This window comes from Pipistrellus hanaki (assembly GCF_964339955.1).
Source record: "Pipistrellus hanaki genome assembly, chromosome: 3".
In the NCBI taxonomy this organism is placed as follows: domain Eukaryota; kingdom Metazoa; phylum Chordata; class Mammalia; order Chiroptera; family Vespertilionidae; genus Pipistrellus; species Pipistrellus hanaki.
Genome location: NC_140505.1, coordinates 359,854 through 383,377, shown reverse-complemented (window position 1 = coordinate 383,377; position 23,524 = coordinate 359,854). Strand labels below are relative to the sequence as shown.

Here is a 23,524-nt window from a genome sequence, read left to right as displayed (position 1 = left end):
GCTTATCATTGCCTTTCTCTAAAACCACTGAGAGCCCTTTTGGTGTGGCTCAGTGGGTAGGCCTGCAGACTGAAGGGTGCTGGGTTCGATTCGGTTAAGGGCATGTACCTTGGTTGCGGGCACATCCCCAGTAGGGGGTGTGCAGGAGGCAGTTGATCGGTGTTTCTCTCTCATCGATTTTTCTAATTCTCTATCCCTCTTCCTCTCTGTAAAAAATCAATAAAATATATTTTTAAAAACTAAAAATAAAACCACTAGGCAGTCCCAGACCAGGGGTCCTCCTCCTGGTGCCTGTCTCCCTCCGTGTGCCTGCCTGAGGGTGCAGGTAGGCAGGCGGGAGCTCCTGGAGGGAGTTGTGTTAGGAGGCCTTAGGATGCTCCTTGGAGCTGTGCCTCCTGGCTCCCTTGCCACGCACGGTCCCCATTCCTGGAGCTATGCATGTACACGCACGCACGCGCACACACACATGCACGCACACACGTCTGGATGCTTCCCGGGCGCCCCTGACTCACTCTCGGCCGCTGAGCAGGGTGTGAACCTGACCGACGCGGGGCGCTGACTATTTGTAGAACACGTCTCGGCCTTGGCCTCTCGTGTGAGTGAAATGGACTGTACCGCCGTGAACACATGAGGCTCTCTTCCCGGGCAGCCCCAGCAAACACCTCACAGGGCCTCCCCGAAGCCCCAGAGCAGCCTGTCACCTGATGACCGGCTGGCTTCGTGGTGTGCTCTCTCTCAATGCATCCTGCCTCCCCTCCTTACAGACCTCCCTGTTTGATACCCAACTTAAGAGAACTTCACATAGAAGCTTCCGTTCCCCTCCCGCCCATTCTCACTCTTCGCTCATCACCAGGGGAATAGTGGAATTTTTTAGGGCAGAGTTAAAGCTATATAAGTCATCCAGAGAAGTTATCTTGGTTACTGTTAACACCAGCAAAAATAACATTTAGAAAGACTTATCCTGAGAAGTTTGGAGCTCGGGAAGGCATACTTGGCTGGGGTTTGGGTTATGTCTGTGCTCCGAGTGATGGTCTACAAGCTAGGGCAGATAAAGGGCGCCATCTTACTGACCCCATCCTTACGAGCGAGATAAGAGCTGTTCTGTCCCTGTCCCTCTGGTGTGTGGCCAGAGGGGACGGAGCTCCGTAGCCCTCCCCCAGCCCCATTCTGCAGCTACGGGGTCTAAACTAAACGTTAGACTCGGGAGCTTTGAAAGACATAAAAGACCTAATTTAAAAAATGGAAGTTCTTAGCGTTATTGCCATCATTTTGTCCAAGCTTGAAAATGATAGATGCAAAATTCTTTCTAAGCCAACTGCTTTTCACCTTTTCAGGATGACAAAGTATGTGTATAGCGTGTGTGCGTGTGGGGTTCCTCTCATGTTCAAGCAAATTACAGGTGTGTGTGTACATGTGATGTGTGTGTACGTCTGATGCGTGAGTGGGTGTTGTATACGTGTATAGTCTCTGTATACAGTGTATGCAGCAAAAGGAAATGGAATTGGCTCTGCACTGGCCCAGCTGCTAACCGGATACAGAAATGTCAAGTGTTAGACATTGTGTTCTCGCACTTGACGCTGTGAGAGGAATGGAGGTCTTAGGAGACGGGTGGTGTGAGTGGAGGGTGCTCCACGAAGGAAGAGGAAGGTATTTGATGTCAGAAGCAGTAACAGCCACAGTGACCGCGGTTACTCCCCGTGTCTCTGCCACCAGGACTCCGGGTGCTGACATGTGAGGCGCTGTGTGAGGCGGACATTCTGAGGGCTCGGGTGCCTGGCATCGTGGGCGGGCACTCAGGGCTGGCATGTCAGCGAACTAGCGCTTCACCCACCAGCCACCCACACTTTTCCTGCCCTTCAGCAACCTTCCAAGGTGGCCTGTCCCCCAGCTGGCATGAGTGCCTTCCCACCGCCCAGGTTGCAGCCTTGAAAAGCAGAGACCACCTCCCTGCGTCGGAGGGCGAGCGTTTTCACCAGCAGACACGCCTGGAATCCACGGCTGGTGCCTGTCCCCTGGGAGCTTCATGGCAAGGCAGCCGTTTCCCTCCCAGGACGAGCAGTAATCTTCAGGGGACTCCCTCCGAGGCCATTATGGTGTGGAGGTGACCCCGCGGGGGCCCCCCTCCCCGGGAAGCGGCCTGGCCCAGTGTGCTGGCTGCTCCTGTGGGAGGGCCCCTGGTCCCCTCCCGCCCGGGGCTGGGACCAGCGCGTCCTCCAGTTTACGGCCCAGGCGCCTTTCTGTGTCGCATCTGGTTTTCACTGTCTGCAGCGGAGCCCACAGCACAGGGCCTGGCACACACAGGAGACCTCCCTCCCTGCAGAGCGTGCCCCCGCCCCGCCTTTCCGCTCGCTGCTCTCCTCAGGACCGCTGAGCACCGGATCCTCCACTCGGCTCCTTCCCGCTCCCCTGCGCTGTGGGAATGGCGGACCCTCGTGTCTGAGGGTGGCTAGGCCCCCACCGACCTGTGGGTCCCAGTCCCTCTGAAAGGCCCCGTGTGGATGTCCACTCTGTCCCCTTGGAATGCGTGCTGCGACCCTTCCCCAGAGCACGGCGAGCGGCCCGAATGCCACTGGCGCTCCGCGGTGCTTGTCCTTTTGGCCTTGCAGATGCTCGCCGCTGTTTCCATTTGCTGAGAAAAGGCAGTCACACCTCAGTCTTTGCAGGTTCGTGATGGGTGGACGTTCTAGGGACCAGAATCAACACCCAACACAGACGTCCGTTCTAAGACGTGAAATCTTGTCCTGGCGTCCCCCACCCCCACCCCCGCCATGTTGGCAGTGATCAAACTTGACAGGAAAATAAGTCCATTTGCGAGGCAACTGGCAAGTTGATCGCACACTGAAGTAGTGCCCTCCCTATCTCCTCACCGATCATTGTCTGGCCCTCACAGGCGGCTGCAGGCCGTGGCGGGGCCGGGCAGCGGACGCCCTGAGGCCCTGTGTGTGCACCTTCTGCAAGAACGGGGAGACACGCTGCAGCTGCAGATGCCACGTGTGTATCCGTCTCAGGCTCTCACACGGCCTTCACATGGGTTTCCTCGCAGAGCCCCAGACACAGGCTACATGCAGGAAGTTTACTTAGGACGCGGTCCCGGGAGCCGCCCCCCTGGCACAGAGGAGAACTCCATCCCTCTGGGTCAGGGCAGCCCTGGGCACCGCCCCCACACTCCAGGGTTCCCACCAAGCCGCCAGGCGCTGGGGTCGGCTGCATCGCTGGTGGGAGCAGCTGCCCCCACGTGCTGCCGGAGCCGCTGGGCCTGTCCATGCGGAGTGGCCAGGGGTGAGGGTGGGGGAGAAAGGATGCGCATCCCCTCCTCCCCACAGAGGTCCTAAGACAGAGCAGGGGTTCTCCCGGCCTCCCTGTGCCTCCCACGGGCCTGGGCCTTGGGCCAGACAGCCCCTCGGCGTGGGGTCTGTGGGTAAAGCTGCCCTCGGCAGTCTGGTGCCCTGGCTGACCGCTCTGACGGGCTGGAGGAAGGCCAGGCAGAGGTGCCCGTGAGGAGGGAAGCGTGAGCCCAACAGCCGCTTGCCAAAGCCACAGAGCCTCACGCCACTCTCAGCGGCCTCTTGCGTGGGATCTATCCACCTTGGCCATCGTCTGCTTCCTGGTGCCTTCTCGCGTGGAGATTCGGGTAAACGGGATCTAAGACTGCTCCCTCCAGCAAGTGACAGGATCATCAGCTAGTTCAAATGGGGCGGCTGGGGTGCAGCTCTGGGAAGAGGTGGGTGAACTCATTATTTTTACTTAAATCCTCACCTGCGGGAATGTTTTCATTGATTTCAGAGAGGAAGGGAGGGAGAGAAAAGCACTGATGTGAGAGGGAAACATCGACCAGTTGCCTCCCACATGCACTGAGGATCCAACCGCAACCCAGGTGTGTACCCAACGGGGAACCGAACCTGTGCCTTCCGGTGCATGGAGGACTCCTTAGCCCCCAGGGCTGGGTGTTTATTTTTCCATGAAACTGAATGTCTGCACCGAGAGGGAGACAGTGGCAGACGGACTGAAACGCGCCTTCAGAGGTGACCACACGTACAAACACGTGTCTCCCCGTGTGGACATAGATACGAGTATACCCCCCATTCTCAGTTCACTGGGGGGGGGGGGGGGGGGGTGGCTTTAGAATTCAGTAAATCGGTCATGGCTGAGCTCACATTCTGTGTTATGACAGAGGCCTGGGTCACAGTGCGAGCTCCCAGGAGAGCATTAACACACAGCCGGCAGCCACGCCCACGACACCTGGGCACACCTGGCCATGTGCCTCCTCACCCTTCTCTGCACAGGCTCCCCAAAGGCCCCCGTGTCTGGCCTGCCCATGTCCTTCCCATCGCGTGGGCGTGCCGGGTGCTGGTAGGCTGCTGGCGACAAGAACGCGGCCATGTCTAGAGCAGCTGTCTCCTTCTCTCCGCTTGAAAGGAAATGACAGGGCCCGTCGGGAGGAGAGGAAAGGCTGCAGGGACTTCGTGATTCTCCTCTTACAGCAGACTGGTTCTGGATGAGGAAGGCAGGCAGCCTGGGGGTCCGTGAGAAGGGAGGCGTGGGGGGGCTTGGAGGCCCGAGAGCCTCCTGCTCCTGGCACCAAAGGAGGGTGAGGGGTTCCAGCAGCCGTGGGGGCCCCACGGACGGGCTCGCGAGTCCGCAGGACTCACCGCCGGGGACCCCTTTTCCACGCGATGATGTGAGCAGACCTCCCCAGCAAATGTGTTTCCGGGCGTGCCCTCCGGCGGCCGAGCCCTCAGGGCAAAGCTCGCCGGGGAGCGCCTGTGGGGAACCAAGTGTTGGCCACTTTGCTGCCGCCCTGTGACCTCGTTGTGCTGGGCGTTCTCCTGTCTGCGGCCTTCATCTGCTCGTACCTAAACGATGTCCGAACAGACGACCTCGGACCCGGGAATTGGAAGTGAGTGCAGAGAGCCAGCTGCAGCCTGGCAGCGCCCACAGAGGGCAGAGCGTCCCTTAGGTGAGTTGGTGGTGGCACATCCCGCAGAGGGCTCTGTCCCGATCGGGCATACAGGCATCGGCTCTTGGGAGACCAAGAAAGACTGTGTGCCGTTCCCATTGGCTTAACAATAAACAGGAAGCCAGTGCCCGTCTGTGCCCGGCTCCTGCAGGGCAGGAGACTGACTGACCTCTGAGTGGACACGTTCAGGATGACTCTGGGAAAGTGAAGTCAGGGAATTGGCCTTTTGCACTTGGTTGTATTTTGAGTTACTCCAGTTGGAGTATTTCCTGCTTTTAGCATTCAGAGGAGCCTGAATGGGTCGCTTTGTGCGTGGGGTTGAAGCGGGGAACAGGTCCTCACCCAGTGTGACCTGGGGACGCACCCAGTGGGACCCAGCTCAGCTCATCCGTCCGGTCAGCTCAGGTGCGTCCTCGCCGGAGGGCTCGTGATGCCTCCTGGGCTGCTAGTGTGAAAGTTAAAGGCAGCCACTTACCACAGTTCCCAGACTTTGTGCCACGGCACCCTCTCAGGAGCCCGGCAGATGGTTTAAAGGTTGAGGGGTCACCCTCAGCACCACACCTGCCGGCCCTGGGGGGTCAGTCGCACCACATGGCGCCCAGGCCCACCCCCTGGACCACGGCGTGCAGAGGGGGCTGGGCTGCTGTCGTGGAAGCAAGGCCTGCCCGGCAGTCGTGCTGGAGCTGGCAACGAGGCTCCATCGCCCGGGGGCGAGCAGCTGCCAGTGCCCCTGCAGCCACATTCCCTCTGAGTGAAGTAAAGCTCCTGTGCTCTCTTTCAGTTTGTGTGTCTTTGTGTGTTTAACTGGCTGCGAAGTTGTCAGAACGAAACTACTTAGTAAATGTAAGCTGCTCAGTGTTTCCTTTGGCCCAGATGCGCCGTCCGTGAGCAAACACTGCGGAGAAAGGGTGGCCAGGCCTGCAGGTCATTCTCTCCATGATGCCATCTCCGTGACTCCATGTGTTATTGGACAGCCAGCGAGGCGTACAGAGCCGTAACTTACGTGAGATCTTCATCAAGACGTGCCCTGACGGTGTTCCCACCTCTGACACGTTAAGGAAAACAGCGTGCTTCCTGTGAGGGATGATTGCCGCGTCTTCTGCCGGCTGGCATGGGCCTGGCGAGTCCTCTGCGCACCTGGGCAGCCTGGAGGGCCTGGTGCCTGGGTGGTTGTCGGCGGCGTGGTGGAAGGACAGGACATGTGCGTGTCACATGGGTGGTTAGTTCCTGCATGTGATCCGTGAGCTTGCATGCTGGCCCTCATGTGTTGGGGCTGAACTAGCTTACAGCTTAGAAATCCCCGGTCCCATGACGCCCAGGCAGCGTGGAGAGTGCATTCTGAGTGCGATCCCGCATGCTTGTGGTGACAGTGCAAGCCCTCGAGCATTTTCCCAGGACCAGGCTCAGTGCTGGAGTCCGCGTCTCCCCTGCCTCCGCCTGCACATGCATGTCCGTTCCGGGGAAACTAGTGGAAAATTCCTGGCCCCGGCACTCCCCTGAGTGAGCTATAAAAAGCATGTCATTCAGAATCGACTTTTTCATCTGCATGCTTGAATTTGTACTCTCGACTGAGGGGGAAATCATTTCAAGTGACACCTTGTCAGTGGGGGAGCATCACGGCCGCCATGGCACACTGGTATTTGCGTGTATCGGTGCTTTCTGAGTGACAGCGTGACAGGGCCGCACGCCACCCCCTCCCTCGTCTTCTGAAGAGTGACTGTCACTCAGGACTCACGTCTCACTCACTGAGTGGGAGCTACAAGCTCTCATGGGTGCACACAGGAAGTGGAAGGGGGGGTGAGGGTGCACACAGGAAGTGGGATGCACACAGGAAGCAGAGGGAGGGAGAGGGTGCACACTGGAAGCAGGGGGAAGGAGGGTGCACACAGGAAATGGGGGAGGGAAGGGAGAGGGTGCACACATGAAGTGGGTGAGGGAGAGGGTGCACACAGGAAGTAAGGGGATGGGGGAGGATGCACATAGAAAGTGGGGTGAGGGGAGGGTGCACACAGGAAGTGGGGGGAGGGTGCACATAGGAAGTGGGCTGAGGGGAAAGGTGCACACAGGAAGTGGGGGGATGGGAGGGTGCACATAGGAAGTGGGCTGAGGGGAAAGGTGCACACAGGAAGTGGGGGGATGGGAGGGTGCACTCAGGAAGTGGAATGAGGGAGGAGGGTGCACACAGGAAGGGGGAAGGAGGAAGGTACACATAGGAAGTGGGTGATGGGGAGGGTGCACATAGGATGTGGATGATGGGGAGGGTGCACACAGGAAGTGGAGTGAGGGGAAAGGTGCACACGGAAAGTGGGGTGAGAGAGAAGGGTGCACACAGGAAGTGGGGAGTGGGAGGGTGCACATAGGAGATGGGGGAGGGAGGAGGGTGTACACAGGAAGTGGGTAAGGGGGAGGGTGTATAAGGAAGTGGAGGGGGAGGGTGCACACAGGAAGTGGGTGAGGGTGCACACAGGAGTGGAGGGAGAGGGTGCACACAGGAAGTGAGGGAGGGGGAGAGTACACACAGGGAGTGAGGGGGATAGTGTGCACAGGAACTGGTGGGAGGTCCCGTGCACGGGAGGAGGCGGTGAGCTGGCATAGGGCTCGTGGTGGGTTTTCCAGTGGTGACAGGCGCTCTCCGAGGCTGGAGGGTTGGAATGGCTGGGACAAAGGAGGATCTCCGGTGCCCCGAAAGCAAGCTCTGACCTGGGGAGGTGTGTGGGGCCATCTGGCTCTGCTGATCCTGGGACTGGGGTGTCGGGAGGGGAAGACAGAAGGGCCCAGCGAGCAGAGGAAGGACGCCGTGGGGCTGGGGTGCACGGGCTGGGTCCAGTTCTCCCTGGCCCTCGGGAACCCAGCCCAGGCCTCCACGGCCTCAGAGGAGTGGGGTGCTTGGCGGTGGGCTGGTCTTGGAGGTCGCTGAGGCAGCTGTTGGCTCCATGGACAACAGAAACCGGGCAGGGCTTGTCCACCTAAGAAGTGCTGACTCCGTGAAAGACAGACACCCACCGCATGGCGCAGCGGGACACAGATGGCCTCTGCTGTGCATGAGACGCTCACTGCCCGGGAGGCGGGCTTACTGCTGTGCAGCACGGAGGCCTCAGGGACTCGGCCCAGAGCTAATCCTGAAGTCCTGTGGGACAGGAGCCGAGCGGAGGGCATAGTGTGGCATTGCAGTCCTTACGCGGGCATGTGAAGCCACCGAGGCAGACACTCGGGCACTGCTCGTTTTATTCCAAGTTACAGTGGTGTGCACCCTCCCCTCCCCCGCTTCCTGAGTGCACCCTCCCCCCCTTCCTGTGTGCACCCTCCCCCAAGAAAAGTAAGTGGGGGACATTCTGTAACGCCGATGGCAAAGCCCAGAGTCGGGCGTCGGAAGGATGAAGAGGGGAGGCAGGCGGGGAGGGAGCACAGAGCGGCACACCTGCTCATGCGTGCGTTCCTCCCGAGGCCGGAAGCCGTGCCACGATGTGCTGTGCCGTGGCCTGCAGACTGGGCTGCCCGTGGCTCTCAGCGCACCTCCTTGCTCCTGTCACGGCCGTGTTTTGCCTTCGCTGTTGGTGTAGGTTCCAGTCTCGAGAATGAAAGGCGAAGCTTGGGCAGACAGGGACCTCTGACGAGGGACCCCTGGGTTGAAACACCTTCTCATCCCTTAACACCTCAGCGCTCCCAGGACAAACAGGGCAGACCCTCCACCTCGTGGGTCCATGGCTCTTCCCCCATTTCCCAGGTGGATCTAGCCCTGGAGGTGGGCCGCTCTGGCGTGAGTCCCTGTGGGGCAGAGGCCAGGTGTTGGGAAACCCCGTGGTGTGTTAGCTCTGCTGATTCACACATGAAAGGTGGGGCTTTTCTTCCGTCTTTGGAAAACCTGACATTGTACCAAGCCCTGAAATCCAGGAGCTTGAGTGTAGATTTGCAACTGTGCACCATCACCTTGTAGCTCCTCTCCAAGCTGAGTCTTCTCTGAGGAAGTGGTGTCTGCTGAGGGGGCCATAACAGCCCGTGTCACCATGACAACAGGCAACATCATCACGGCCTTCTACAGAGACGACCACGGGTGCCCAGGGGGCGAATTCTCGGCTCTGACTGTCGCGATTGCTGTTGTATGAGCAGTATCCTCTTCAAGGACTCTGAGGCTTTTTAAACAAACAAGCGAACGCTGCTGGTGTCGTAGCCGTGAGCTGCTAACCCTTGTTTGTGGGGAGGGGAGACAGTGGGCACGGCTGCCGCATGCAGCGCGGGGTCCTGAGCCCCTGAGAACTGAGACCGCCACGAAGGGTCCCGATGAGGGGGAGAGCCTTTGGTCCCTCCCTTTCTCCCCCGGGCTCTGTGTGTGGGAGAGGCGGCCTCAGGGCGCGGGCGGGCTCGCGTTTCAGACCCGTCCGATCAGAGAGAGCATGTGGGATGCGTGTGCTCGCGGTGACCTGCAGCGAGCCACACGGGGACATGCAGACAGCTCGTTCCGCACCACAAAACGGTCAGTTGTCCTTTGAGGAGATGGGGTTCTGACTCATCTTGATGGTTAGCTTGTCCTGAATTGTCCACCATAACTGCTCTTAGGAGCACTTCCCTGTGATGGCTGAGTTAAACCCATGCTTGAAGAGCACACTGCTCATCCTAACATCAGCACTTTACTAAGTTAGACTGGGAAAGCTTCTTTTAAAGGTTATTTCAGAATGCTCATTCGTAGCTGAGAATAATTAGGAATTTCAAGTACTTCCACTGAATGTGAAGCATGGATAATTAGCTTGTGGTCGGAATTTGGTTATTTTTTGTGATTCAGCAAAATGTCTTCTCTCTAGCAGCATTTTTGCACCAGAATTTCTCATTACATTTTGCTCTGGGAAGTTTTAAGCCACATCTGTTTGTAATAATGGTTCAGAGACTCAATGGTAGTTAATAAAACTCAAAGGAATACTTCAATTAGCTACAGACGAGTGTTTATGATTATCCAGCACATAACCAAGAGCTGGTCCTGTCTGTCGATCCCACAAGTTTAACGATGGAGAACATGCCGTCAGGAGCTCAGAGGAATCTGCCTCCTGGGAGTTTGGCTCTTTCCTGCCAAGAGGTGCAGTGATGAGCTCACCGAGGAGGCGGCCGTGGGCCCACTCAGGGCCTGCTCCTCCGCGGCAGCGGGCAGACCAGGTGGCATTGCTGGGCCCACTAACAGCCCAAGCCAGACGCTGAGTCTACGGGCAAGTGGCTGCATGATGGGCTCCCGGCGGCCTGGGCAATTACTGAGCCCAGTAATCGTGGGCCCAGTCCGTGCAGGAGAAATGACTGAAGTGCAAGCGCTGCCACCCACTTGCAGGCGTCCTTTCTGCGCTAGGAAGGGCACTGTCACAGGGCACAGAGGCCTCCGAGCGACCCCCTCGAGCCACCCCCTCGGTGGGTTGGCAGCAGCGCGGGTCCTGACACGTGTACTGCTGCTACACGACCACAGTCCCTGGTGACGCCTGGCAGCGCCAGTCATTTAACGCAGCACCCACTTGGGATCCAGATGGTCCCCGAGGCCCCCACGGCAGTGGAAGTGCATGTGGGTCAGCCAGGCCCCTAGCGGAGTGACAGGACGGGCACCAAGCAAAAGGGAGGCCCGTCAGGCGGAGGAGGGCAAGGCGTGCGGCAGAAGAGGCCATTGGGGTGTCGCCCTCACACTCTCCCGCTTTGGCACCTGGCATGCTGCACCAGGAGCGACATGGGGACACGGGCAGAGCCACGGGAATCTACCGGCGCTGTGAGCAGGCTGTGCCGGGGCTGTGGCTCTGCAGTTACCACCTTCCGGCAGGTTTGACCCTGTGCTGTCGGCATGACTGCCAAGCTCTGAGCGAGAGGAGAGCCTCCAGAGGAGCACGCCCGGTGCCAGGGGGCAGTCAGAGACCAGAGCCAGGCCTGCCCTCCCGCAGATGCCCCGTGCCCGGACCACGTGCCCTGAACGTCTAGACACGTGCTGGGCGGCCGCTTCCCTCCTGCCCTCACTGCCTCCTTTTTACTTTACAGTAAAGCGTTACCGGGTTGAGGTGGGTGGGTGCCGGACAGGCGCGGGCCTCCCGCACACACTTGCTGACGTGTTGCTGAAGACGTGAGCCCGGTGGCACCGCGTGACAAGCCCTGAGGCGTGGGGTGGCGACCTTCCCGCTCAGTGGCGTTAAGAGCGGAGGAATAACACTCGGCTGGCCTTCATTCACCTCCTCCCTCCCCAGCCCCACGGGCAGGACAGGCCGCCGTCACCGTCACCGAGCGGGACGCGTGCCTCCCCACGTTTACTTTTCCCTCCGCTGAGCCTGCACCATCCTGACTGCGTGGCGCTGACGCCCGCCGTGACCCTGCGTGACGGGGCCGTGGCGGTGCCTGCCTGTGTCTGCAGCTGTGAGCTCAGGGTGCCCTGTGGGCCTCTCACCTAGGGGGTTCCGTCCGGGGAGCGAGTGTCAGCCTGTCTGTCCGTCTGTCCCTTACACACACACACCTTTAACCCGTCTCCTGTGCCTCTGCTCCCAAGTTTTGCTCTTTCCCCAAAAGTACCATCTCTCCCTCCAGCCTCTCTTCACGCCCTAAGGCGGCGGCGCTGTGTCGTCCGGGCTGCGCGAACGCACAAGCCAGACGGGGACCGAGAGCAGGGAGGGGAACTGACCTTTCCTGCCGTCTTAAGGGTCTGCCCTTTAGCTTCGTGCTGGCCAGTCACTCTCGGAGTCTCTCTGTTTGATTTCTAAAGGACTGTGTGTTGGGGTCGATCAGAAAGGATTTTAAACCACAAATGAGCAGAACCGCTGTCACATGTGGCATGGAATCAGGATGGGGCAGCCTGGGCTCGGACCCGCAAACGCGGGCCATCCCTCCACGGTCAGGGGGAGCCCATCATTCCCTCTGCGATGCAGACGGCCGCCTCCCCTGTGCCAGGAGGAGGGCGGGGGCGGGGGATCCAGGCAGCAGGGAGGGGCCCTGGCCGGCACGAGTGCGGTCCCAGAGCTGGCCGGTGCAGCACCCAGCCCCGTAACGAGCAGAGGCTGCTTGGCCGGGAAGGCAGGTCTCCCCACACGACAGTCCTCATCACACCACTCACATCTCCTGTCCGGCTCCCCGTCATACACCCGCTTGGACAGCAGACGCTCTGACACGTGTCCTGGCACATGGCCCTGCCCATGACACCTGTCACCTCGTCCTCCTGCCACCGTGCCTCCATGTGCTCCCTCACGGGAGCCCTCTTGTCCGCCTTAAAGACGTCTGTCCGCCCATCTGGAAGCACGGCGTCTGCTTCCCACTGAGCAGGCCCAGGCCGCCTCCCCATCAAGGTGCGCCACGGGCTTCTCCTTCCATCAGTGAACCGAGCAGGGACGGATGCAGCCACACTCTCACATCATACTCACACACTAAAACACACTCTCACACTGACATACACTCACACCCAGTCACACACTTGACATACACTCACACACAGTCTCACACTGACATACACTCACACATAGTCACACACTGACATACACTCACACACAGTCACACACTGACATGCACTTGCACACACAGTCACACACTGACATACACTTGCACACACAGTCACACTGACATATACTCACACATTCACACACACTGACACACAATCATACACTGACATACACTCACACTGACATCACACACACACACACACACACACACACTCACACACACTGACACCTGACAGTCCCTGGCGGGCTGGGGAGAGCTGGTGGCCTGGGTGCGTGTGGGCCTCCCAGCCTCGGGCCCCCACGGAGTGGACAGCAGATTTGTTTTTAGGAGCAAAGCTGCACGGTGACCTCACGTGGAGGGACCCGCAGTTCTCCATCTTTGGCAGGGCCTCGGGCGTGCACAGAGCGAGGTCTGCGTTCCAGTCTGTTCCCAGCCTGCAGGCTGGCACTGAGAACCCGATCGCAGGAAGTGTTTACGGTCAGTCCCAGCGGGAGCTGTTGTGAAAACACTCTGTGGCAAAGCACAATGGGCTTTGCAGTTGTTTATGAATCTGAGGCACTCGTCAGTGTGAAGCAATTGTTTATTTCCGCCCCCTGTTTCCTCTTACAGGGAAACATTTGGTCTCCAGCAGATCACGTCCATTCTGCAAAGTCACTTGTCTGTGTTCCCCAAGCGTGCTTCGTCGTGGGGCTGTGTGCCCTCCAGAGCTGCCCTCGCCCTCACGGCCCCCTTTCTGCCTGCCCTTGTCTGCCCCAGCATGGAGAGCCAGCCCTTCCCCACCCCCCGCTGCTCCCTCCCCGCCCGTCCCTCCTGAATCACTCCTCACTCCTTCATAAGTCTGACCCCCAAGTCCCACCTCGCCTACCGCTAGAGGGGCGCAGCAGCTCTGAGGAGGCGCAAGCTCCCGGGGCGGCCCTGCCACCCTCAGCTCCCTGGTCCCCTCACACCATCTCCACCCCTCGCTCCTCCAGCACCCACACCGCCGGTCACCAGGGACTTGTCTCACTCTCCTCCTTGACAGATTTTCTTGAAAGCATCAAGGTCCCCCCTCCTCACCCTCCCTTCCTCCCCACCTCCATCCCTACCCGCTTCCATCCCTACCTCCCTGCCTCCATCCTTCCATCCCTCCATCCCTCCCTCGCCCTCTCATTTTCAGTGTTGGTCAGGGAGAGAAAGGAAATGCGGAAATAAAAATATATATATATAAACGGCCCTAAGAGGAAGGAAATACGGGAAACTGTGAATAACACTGGTGTTCTCTCTGTGATGGTCTGGGAGGTGTTAAGTGCCGCTGACCCTTTGATCCTGCGGCTTGTCTGTCATCCGTTATCTTTTCTCCTCTGAAAAGAGTGATGTTTATTGTCACAGGTGACAAAACACAGAGGAAAGGAACAGCAGAGAGGTTTCGGGGATTCGCTTTCAAGTGGGGTCATATTGGCTCTTTAGCTTTTATTCCCAAGCCAGGGGCGCACACCGAGGGCCCAGGGGCCCAGGTGGCGGCAGGTGCTGAGCCGCCAGGAGGTGAGCACCATCCCTGGCTGCTCTGCTCGCCTGCGGGGGAGCTTAGAAATGCCGCCGGTCAGCACACCGTGCGGAGTCCCTGTGCTCTTCCTTCTTTACTCAGAGCCCCAGCGGCCAGTGGGTGTTTGTCTAAGAGAGAAAGGCGCCCTGGCTCCGGGTCTCAGGGTGGGGGCTGCATGGGGCACGTGCTAACACTCTCCTGTTCTGACAGTTTAGCTAAGAGATGACGGGACGCAGGATGGAGGGTACCCCCCCCCCCCGCCGCCGCCCTGTTGTGGGCGCTGCCCTCCAAGGTGCCGGGCGGCAGCTGTGCCGACTGGGGAGCAGGTCCCAGAAAGAAGGGGTCAGGAGAGCAGAGAGGGGACAGGAGGCAGGTGTGTCCCAGGGCCTGAGCCTGTGTCGTGAGTGCTTTTTAAGTGTAATTTTGTTGTTGACGCTTCCGTGCCTTTCAGAGGATTTAAAAAGAGCAGACAGGGACCCTCTCGGGAGGACAGGCCGCTCTGCGGCTCCTGCTCCTGCCCTTTGTGTGGAGGCTCCGCTCCTCTGCCCGCCTCCCCATGAGGGCAGTGCTGGAGCCCATTCATTCAGAGCCGGCTCCGCTGCCCCCTCCTCCCGCCCGGCTGGCCGCGAGTTAATGAGAAACGCAGCTCCGCCAGGTCAGGAGCCTGACCGAGTTCCTGTGACAGCAGCCTGGTGGGACGGTCTCTGGGGCAAAGTTGTGAATGAAGGAGCCAGCCTGTGAGCTCCGGGGGCTGGGCCGCCTCTGCCCTGGCCCCGATGGACGGAGGACGGAGCCCGGAGCCGTCCGGCGACACCAGCCCTCGGTCAGAACTCCCCCCCTGCCCCCATCAGCGCACGTCCACGTGAACAGTCCCCCCGTCGTGTAAACAGCGGGTTTGGGGGGAACACAGCCCCGGTCCCAGAGTGAGTGCAGGGCCCGCCGGGTCCAGCTCTGGGAGCCTCTGCCTTCCCAGGCGGCAGCCCCGGGGGAGCCAGGGCTGGACAAACAAGAGTCTCTAGTTAATTTCCTCTCATTACCAAGAGCCACAGTCCGTTTTAGTAAATAAATTCAGGAAATTGGTAAAGCACTTTCCTCATCCGCAATATCAGCAATTAGCAGGATTGTCACTCAGGCTTTCCTGGCTCCCCCTGCCAGGAGCTCTATAGCCTGAGGGCAGGGCTGTTAGGGCTCAGCTGGGAGCTTAACCACAGGCAGCAATCAGCCGCCTCCTCCTCCCCTGCAGAGACCCTCTGAAGAGCTCACTCTTCAAAGAATCCTCCCCTCAGCCGCAACCTCACTGCCCAGGACCCAGAAACCCCTTCCCACCGGAGCGACCCCCTCTCCCTGCCCACCCCCGCCCAGGCTGTTAAAGCAGAGCCTCGTGCCCACGGACTGCGCGGCCCTACCTTCATCAGCCACTGCGTGTTGTTCTCCATGATGCCCTCCAGCACCTGCAGCCTCTGCACCGAGTCGTCGTAGTCGAGCGGCGCGTCCCGCTGCACCGAGTTGGGCACATAGGAGCTGGCTGGCGGGCGGCAGTTGTCGGTCTCGGGCAGCAGGAAGGTGTAGCTGCAGGCGCCGTGCTGCACCTGGTACTGCCGCCGCCCCACGCCGTCCATGCTCCTGTGGAGGCTGTGGGCTGCGGCCGGGACCAGGTCCCAGCTCAGCGTGAGGAACACGAGCTGCCACATGCCTGCGTCTCCGCTGCCCCTCCGGCCGCTCGGCAGGCTGCCACGCATGGGACGTCCGCTGCTCAGACGCCGGGCTCAGTGCTCGCTCGGCTCAGGGTCCATCCGCAGAAGCCTGTTCTGTGCCCGGGCAGCCGGCGGCCTGGCTGCTCCCTCCGTCCCTCCGTCCGCGGGGCTGCCTCCCTCAGGCGTGGACCCTGCTCTGGGGGCTGAGTTCCTGGGACCAGTCGCTTGGCTTTTCTCTCTGCCCAGAGCCACCGTGTCAGGACCCGAGCCGCTGGCTCCCGCTCCTTATATGATGATGGGTCCGCAGCCAGGCATGTGTGAGAGCTGCTCCGCCCCCGCCGCTCCGTTATCTTCCTGTGGGGGGTCAGCAGCCAGGCAACAGGAAAAACCCCGCCGCTGGCTGCCTGCCTCCCTCCGCCAGCGCTGCCTGCGAGCCCACTGGGAACCCGCCCGCCCACCACCCGCCCACCGAGGCGGCTCAGGACCCACGGGGCCTGGCACCTCCCGCAGGGAGCTTCCTGAGCGCGCTCTGCCCCTCCCTCCGCAGCAGCCAGGTGTCTGAGGCGGCAGCCGGAACGCACAGGAGGGTTCCCTGTCCCTTGGGGAGAGACTGCAGCTGCCTCAGGGCTGGCAGGACTGGATGGAGCCGCGTGGAAACCTGCCTGCGTCTGACCCTCTGCTCAGCACGGAGTTTTCATTTCCATTGGGCGGGAGGCCGCGCTTGGCTCCATCCCTGGGGAAGGTCTGTGTCTGAGCCGATGCCCAGTCTCTCACAGACACCCATTCCAAAGGCGGAGCAGCAGGCGGCGGGCAGCGGAGAGCAGACCTGTGCCTGCACACCCGCTTGCTCTCGCCCTTCGGTGTGACATTCCCAGGGCCCGTTCCAGCCGCCCCTGTGATTAATGGCCAGGGCTCCCTGGCTGGGTTCCAGGCCAGGCGCCCCCTCCCCCTTTCCAGAGGAGCTGAGCCCAGCCCTTGGGAGACCAGGCCCCGCTCACCCCAGCAGAGGGCACCAGGGAGGTGGCTGTTGCATCTCCATGCCAGCGGGCGCCCCTCACTGGTGGGCACTGTGGTGCCCAGGGACACGCCCACCCGGAAAGCCAGGGCCCGGCCGCCTCATGCAAGCCCGACTCCCAGGTGTGCCTTCCAGACCCGGGCCCCCAGGACCCCTCGCGGCCCCGCATGCACCTTCCTCAGGAAGGCAGTCAGGGCGGAGCACGTCCCAAGTCCGTCTTGACCTGCGTGAGTGTCTGCTGCCCTCTCCACCTGGCGCATACCTGTGCAAACAGGCCTTGGCAGACCCTCAGGGCCTGGTCCCCTCCCACCATCTCCACGCGCTGTGAGTGCTGGTTACCGTCCTGCGCCCGCCATGCACATGAGGCGTGCGTCTATAGTGTCACTTGTTATCCAGCCCCAGGGCATCCCCCCTTGGCTTCCCGCCACCGCCTGCCTCCACTGGGTCCCGCAGCGGCCTTTCTCGTCAGCCAGCGTCACAGGGGTTCTTCTTGGGCGCCAGGCTGCCGTGCCTGAGCAGGAGCACCGGCTCTTTCCGAGGGCTGTGCCTGCAGCCGACTCCCGAGGCCCCGTCTCTCACAGAGCAGGACAGGGGCCCTGGTCTCACGGGCACCAGAGGTCAGGAAAGGGCAGGGGAAGCCTGCGGGTTTCAGAGACTGATTAGAACTGGGTTCAGGGAGAGCGGAAGCCCGGCTTCAAGCCTCAGTTTCCCTACGTGTGGCCGTGGTTCACGCGGAGCTGGCGCTGCTGCCTCAGCCCCTGGGCCTGCGCCTCCGAGTGGCAGAGGCCTGGCTGCACCCAGGGCAGGGGCATGACGCCGGGCCTTGCTCTAGCCATGAGCGGCCAGGTACAGCCTTCCCGGGGGACCGCTGGCTGCGTGCCCCCTTCCCACTGTGGCGGTGCTTTCTCCGATCTCTGCCTCCTCGGTGCCTCCGATGGAGGTGGCCGCAGGGCCTGCTGTGCCTGCTAGAGGTTAGGCTGCTCCTGGCTGACGTGCGACGCCTTGTGGAGCGCAGGTCCCTGTCTGGCCTCGGACGTGGCCACGTGCTTGGAGAACACCAAGTGTCCGCTTGGCGGAGCCTGACTCCCTGGGACCAGCTGGTGGGGGAGGAAGCGTGGATTCTGCTGGAACAGGGAGCTGCCTGCCAAAGGCAGGAAGGCCTTGGCCAGGTGTGTTCTCAGGCCTCTTCCTCTGGGACAGCCATTTCCCGGGGCTTCCAGGTGTTTCCATTTGCACAGGTAGGGTGAGCCCTGGCTTTCCGGGTGGGCATGTCCCTGGGCACCACAGTGCCCACCAGTGAGGGGCGCCCGCTGGCATGGAGATGCAACAGCCACCTCCCTGGTGCCCTCTGCTGGGGTCAGGTGAGCAGGCAGGGTGAGTGGGTAATGAGTGGGTAATGAGTGGGTAGGTAAGTGGGTAAATGAGTGGGTGAGTTGGTAGGCGAGTGGGCAGGCAAGCGGGCAGGCGAGCGGGCAGGCGAGCAGGCAGGCGAGAGGGTAGGTGAGTGAGTAGGTGAGCGGGCAGGTGAGAGGGTAGGTGAGAGGGTATATGAGAGGGTAGGTGAGAGGGTAGGTGAGAGAGTAGGTAAGCAGGTAGGTGAGTGGGTAGGTGAGCAGGTAGTGAGTAGGTAGGTGAGCGGGCAGGTGAGTGGGCAGGTGAGAGGGAAGGTGAGCGGGCAGGTGAGAGGGTAGGTGAGCGGGCAGGTGAGAGGGTAGGTGAGCGGGTGAGAGGGTAGGTGAGAGGGTAAGTGAGCAGGTAGGTGAGTAGGAAGGTGAGCGGGCAGGTGAGCGGGCAGGTGAGAGGGTAGGTGAGCAGGTAGGGTGAGCAGAGTGGGGGCAGACCTGGAGCATGGGTCTTGTCCCCCCCTGCAGTGGCTGGTCTGGAGGGAGGAGTGGGAGGTGATCCCCTGAGGAAACCTGGTGTCAGGTGACGCTCCCTCCCCCAGACGGCCATTCTTCCTGAGGTTTGTCCATCTCAAAGGAAGCAAACCCACTCGTCCTCCTATTTGTCCGAGGTTCCCTGTGCAGTTATGTCCAAAAGACACTGAGGGCAGTTTTGTAAAAAGAAACGTAAGGGCCGAAACCGGTTTGGCTCAGTGGTATAGCGTCGGTCTGTGGACTGAAAGGTCCCAGGTTCGATTCCGGTCAGGGGCATGTACGTTGGTTGCGGGCACATCCCCGGTAGGGGGTGTGCAGGAGGCAGCTAGTCAATGTTTCTCTCTCATCGACGTTTCTAACTCTCTCTCTCCCTCTCTGTAAAAAAACAATAAAAATATTAAAAAAAAAAAAAAAAAAGAAAAGAAAAAGAAAGAAAGAAAGAAAGAAGAAACGTAAGGTTCCTAGACTCCATTTGTTTTGCCCAAAACCAGCATAGCCTCTGCAGAGCCTTTGCGGCTGAGGCCACGTTGTGTAGATGTGTGACCATCAGCACTTGGGAAATAGCCAAGAACTGTTTTTTGTGGGGTTATTTTTTGTTTGTTTTAAGATTTCCTGATGAATTCCCTGAATTTTTAGGAATATTTTGGTTTATATAATTGTGCTGTTGTTAAAAAAAAAAAAGAGTTATCTCAAATGCTCTTTGATTTTTAAATATTTTCAGTCTCTAATATTTTTGTGAAATGTTTTATCATCTCATCAAAAGAATGCCTGGAAGGTTAAGATACAAATTGTAGCTTTAAAAAGCCGGTGGGTAACTTCTAAAACAACAGGTGAGTGCGTTCGCCTGATAATCTCTTGCCCGTAATTGTGTCCTGTTTTCTCCATGGAAAACATGCCAAGCGTTTTCTTTTCATGGATTGATGTCAGTGATGACTGCTTTACACGTGACCAATGTAAAGTCAATAAAGTCTTTCCTTTGACTAATAATATTAGAGACATTGGAGTGGGCTTATGAGTTACAATTTTACAGTAAATGTTCTTACATTTATTTCGCCGGGACCGGTTTGGCTCAATTGATAGAGCGTCGGCTTGGGGACTGAAGGGTCCCGGGTTCGATTCCGGTCAAGGGCATGTACCTTGGTTGCGGGCATATCCCCAGTAGGGGGTGTGCAAGAGGCAGCTGATCGATGACTCTCTCATCGATGTTTCTAACTCTCTATCTCTCTCCCTTCCTCTCTGTATAAAATCAATAAAATATATTTAAAAAAAAAATGTTCTTACATTTATTTCAACAAAAAGGTAGAGAACTCAAATGCTGCTGCTTGTGAAAAAAATGTGTCTAGTCTCTTGTCATAATCATTCTACTAAAAACTAATTTCTCTCAGGATGAGTTTCTCATGAAAGGGCTTAATACCATCTAGATTAATCTTTGTTTAATATAACTTTATAAAATTTTTATCTTAATTGAGAAGCCTTTCAAAATAAGAGAGAGAGAAAATGTCATGCATGCTGTTTACATTATGATATATTATCACTCTTGGTTACAGGTTAACATAAATAAAATCACTTATGTCCAAGAAGTAAAAAAATAAAAGCACAAGATCCCCCTTGGCCATTCCCATCAGTCTGACTCGATATTTAAAAAAATAAATCTTCCTATGGGAAATTAGGCTTGATTATGGAGTTACATGTATAAGAAGTGTTTTTGAGAAATTAGTTTTTGGAGAATGATGTTGGAATAGTTGTGCATAAAAGATGTGATGTTTGCACCAAGTGTATAAAAAAACTCCGTCTCTTATTCCTCCACAAACCCACGCGTGGCTGTCCCGTGACCACGTCCTTCCTGATGGCCCAGGGCGGGCACCTCTCGTCTTCCTAAGCCCCACCACATGCGATTCTTTGGCACTCGCACCCTTAATAATGAACCGCTTCGTCCGGCTGCATGGCTCAGTTGTTGAAAGTAAACCTGTGAGCCAGGAGGTCATGGTTGGATTCCTGGACATGGCACATGTCTGGGTTACAGGCTCGATCCTCAGTAGGGGGCGTGCAGGAGGCAGCCGATCAATGATTCTCTCTCATCATGGTTGTTTCTCTCTCTCTCTCTCTCTCTCTCTCTCTCTCTCTCTCTCTCTCTCTGAAATAAGTAAAAATAAATTTTAATTGTTTTTTTTTAAATAAGGAATTGTTTGATCTCAAATATTTTATTTCAAGTAAAGAGACTCAATGCAAAGAAAGGTGAAAGGAAGTTCATTTTGCCAAGCCTGTCAGGAGAGGACATCGGTAACTGAATTAAATACCTCATCTTGGCATCTGTTTTCAAAAGACCTGATGCTGGTAGGATAGTTACAGAAAAAAAGTTTGATTTTCTCAAAATCCTGACTCACTTTTCAGTGACCTTTTTTATTTATCGGCAGAAAGTGTTGCTTGATTTCAGTAAAAACTAAAACAAAAATCTACTAGCGATGTCACCTGTAGGACAAGCATGTCAAACTCGCGGGCCTTGGGATATTTTTGCAGCCCAGTCAGTATAATGGAATGTAAGAAACGTGTCAATAAACTTTGTAACGAAACTTTTACAATATCCTGTTATACATAATCTATAATTTAAAAAAAAAAAAAAGCATAATATGCTAATTAGACCAAATGTCCTTCCAGACGAAGCCAGGGCTGCAAGGGAAGCCCAGGTCCCAGTGCCTGTCAGCAGCTGGAGGGAAGCCTGGGTCCCGGGTGCCAGAGGGAAGCCAGTGCCGGCAGCCCAGGGTAGGAAGGCCTGCTCTTGCATGAATTTCGTGCACCGGGCCTCCAGTTATTAATAATGAACTGCAGTGTTCACTAATGACTGGTTACTATCATCATGTTGCATTGATTTCTCTGACGTGCCTACGCGCAGGCGCAACATTTCTCTCCACTAATACCAGCAGAGACTATTTAAGCAGCCAGTGGCCACATCATTAATCTTGTACTGACTTGTTGGGTGTACACAACAGGAAATATTTCACTTTCAGAGAACAAGAAAAATAGGTTTATTTGCCTTACTCTTATTTGTTATTCAGAGTCTGGAATATTAATGTTGAAGAAAAATTATTTTTACTAAAATGTTCTATTATTTTATGTTAACGATTACTAATTTATTTCAGCCCTTTGTATTCAGCATGTCTCTATCAAAATAAATCTGCATTTCTATGAAAATTGAAGCTTTTGATTTTTGCGGCCACATAAATTTAAACCTTGTTTATTTGGCCGTGTTAGCCTTTGAGTTTGACATGCTTGCTGTAGGAGAATGCAAATATTAAGTCCACTGGTGATGCTCGCTGCTCCCTCTGCTGGTCTTATAACAAACGAGAGTCCCGTCCGTGCACTGGTGGGGTCCCTCTGCCTGGCCTGTGGAGGTCGGGCCAAAACCGGCTCTCAGACATCCCCCGAGGGGTCCTGGAGTGCAGGAGGACGGCTCTCGGGTGACGCAGCCCAGAACTGGGCTCCCTCCTTTCTGGTCCAGGTGCGTCACCCAACTGCCGCCACTGCCAAGAGACCGCGCTGGGCAGCTCCTGCTCGGAGCGTCTGCCCCCGATGGTCAGCATGTGTCATAGCTACTGGCCAGGTGGCCAGTCGCTTAGGCTTTTACATATAGACTAGATGTCTGGCGCACGAAATCCGTGCTGGTACGGTCCCTAGGCCTGGCCTGCCATCAGGGCCATCTTCCCCGGCGGCCCGCAGCGGCCTTGTCCCCGCCACCCCCAGGTCCCCGTCTCCATCAGGTGATTGGAACCTACCGGCCAGGGGAGGAGCCAAGAGGTCAGCCGCTCTGCCCGCTCACCGTCCCCGCCCTCACCAGCGGTGGCCCTCTGTGGGGGGGGAAAATGGTGGGGCGGGGGCCTTGACCTGGCACCACCCGCATCCCCGCCACCCACCCCCAGATCCCCGTTCGCCACTGGGTGATCGGAGCCTGCTGGCGGGGAAGAAACCCAGAGTGGTTGGCGCGCCTCACGGTGACTGTCAGGTGGTCGGGCTGGTGATTCTGTGTTAGGGTCAGTTTGCATATCACCCTTTTGTTATTTAGGATAGCGGCCCAGGAAATTGGTAGGGCCCTAGCGGCTGCTGGCCGGGTACTCCCTCCCTTCCCCTGGCTGCCTGCCACCTCAACCGCCAGCTGGGGTGCCTCTCTCCCTTCCCCTGCCTGCCCCGCCCCCTGGTCGAACTCCCAGACAAACTCCCAGTCAGGGGACAGCTTGCATACTACACTTGTATTATATAGGACAGTGAGCAAAGCTGACCGTTCTCATTAGTCAGGTGCAGAAATGATTACTAAGGACATGCATCAATAGCAACTAATACGCCACCAGGACGCCTTCGTCACAGTTCCGTGAGGAGAAACACCGTGCCACACGTGAAGTCGAGTCCACGCTGGGCATGTGTGCACACACAGCGAGCAGCAGGGACCTCCCAGCCGGTCACAGCTAGGGGACCAGTGGTTCGCGTGACAGCCCCATTCCCAGGCAGGGCCAGGTCTCAGGCATGGGAGATCACCGGCACTCACATATGAAGGCAAAGGGGCCACAATTCAACCCCTAATGCTCACCAGGCTGAAACGTATAAAGTTTGGTAACTCTTAAATGAAAAAGTAAAGAAGAAAAAACCTCACAGCTATAAGAAGAAAACTCCCACAACTAAAAAGTGCCATTGCCGACGTTTAAGGCGTGCTCAGTGGCCCATTAGATCTGAACACCGAGGAGGGATTCAGGGGCTGGGAGGTGAGGGTGGCAGGGAACCAGGGAGGCGGAGAGACCTGGGGTCGAGGGGGAGGGAGAGAACGACCGAAGGCATTGCACACACAGGCTGGAGGTTTCCCACATTGATGATGGGCACTAAGCTACGGATTCAGAAAGCCCAACGCATGGTAATGGTGGTCACCAGAGAGGGTGAGGGGCGAGGGAAGGGGTGAGGGTTGGGAGGCAGGGTAGAAGGGGCTGGAAGGAGGAGGAGAGGTGAAGGGGGTAAGGGGCCCAGCGCCGGGGCGGGTAGAGGGGG

At 57.8% G+C, this 23,524-nt stretch overlaps 2 protein-coding genes across 3 annotated transcripts in view; one reads left to right on the top strand and one right to left on the bottom strand.

Annotated features, from left to right (window-relative positions):
* ANGPT2 (angiopoietin 2) overlaps positions 1 to 16,522 on the bottom strand; it is a 36,908-nt gene extending 20,386 nt beyond the window's left edge. Inside the window, exon 1 of one of the 2 annotated variants that reach the window (XM_084878342.1) lies at positions 15,320 to 16,522. In XM_084878342.1, the coding sequence (XP_084734468.1) occupies positions 15,320 to 15,652 (333 nt within the window). In that variant the 5' untranslated portion in view covers positions 15,653 to 16,522. The remainder of the gene's footprint in view (positions 1 to 15,319) is intronic. The other variant, XM_084878343.1, reaches the window with a different exon arrangement.
* MCPH1 (microcephalin 1) overlaps positions 1 to 23,524 on the top strand; it is an 89,637-nt gene that overhangs the window by 56,195 nt on the left and 9,918 nt on the right. The window lies entirely within an intron of this gene.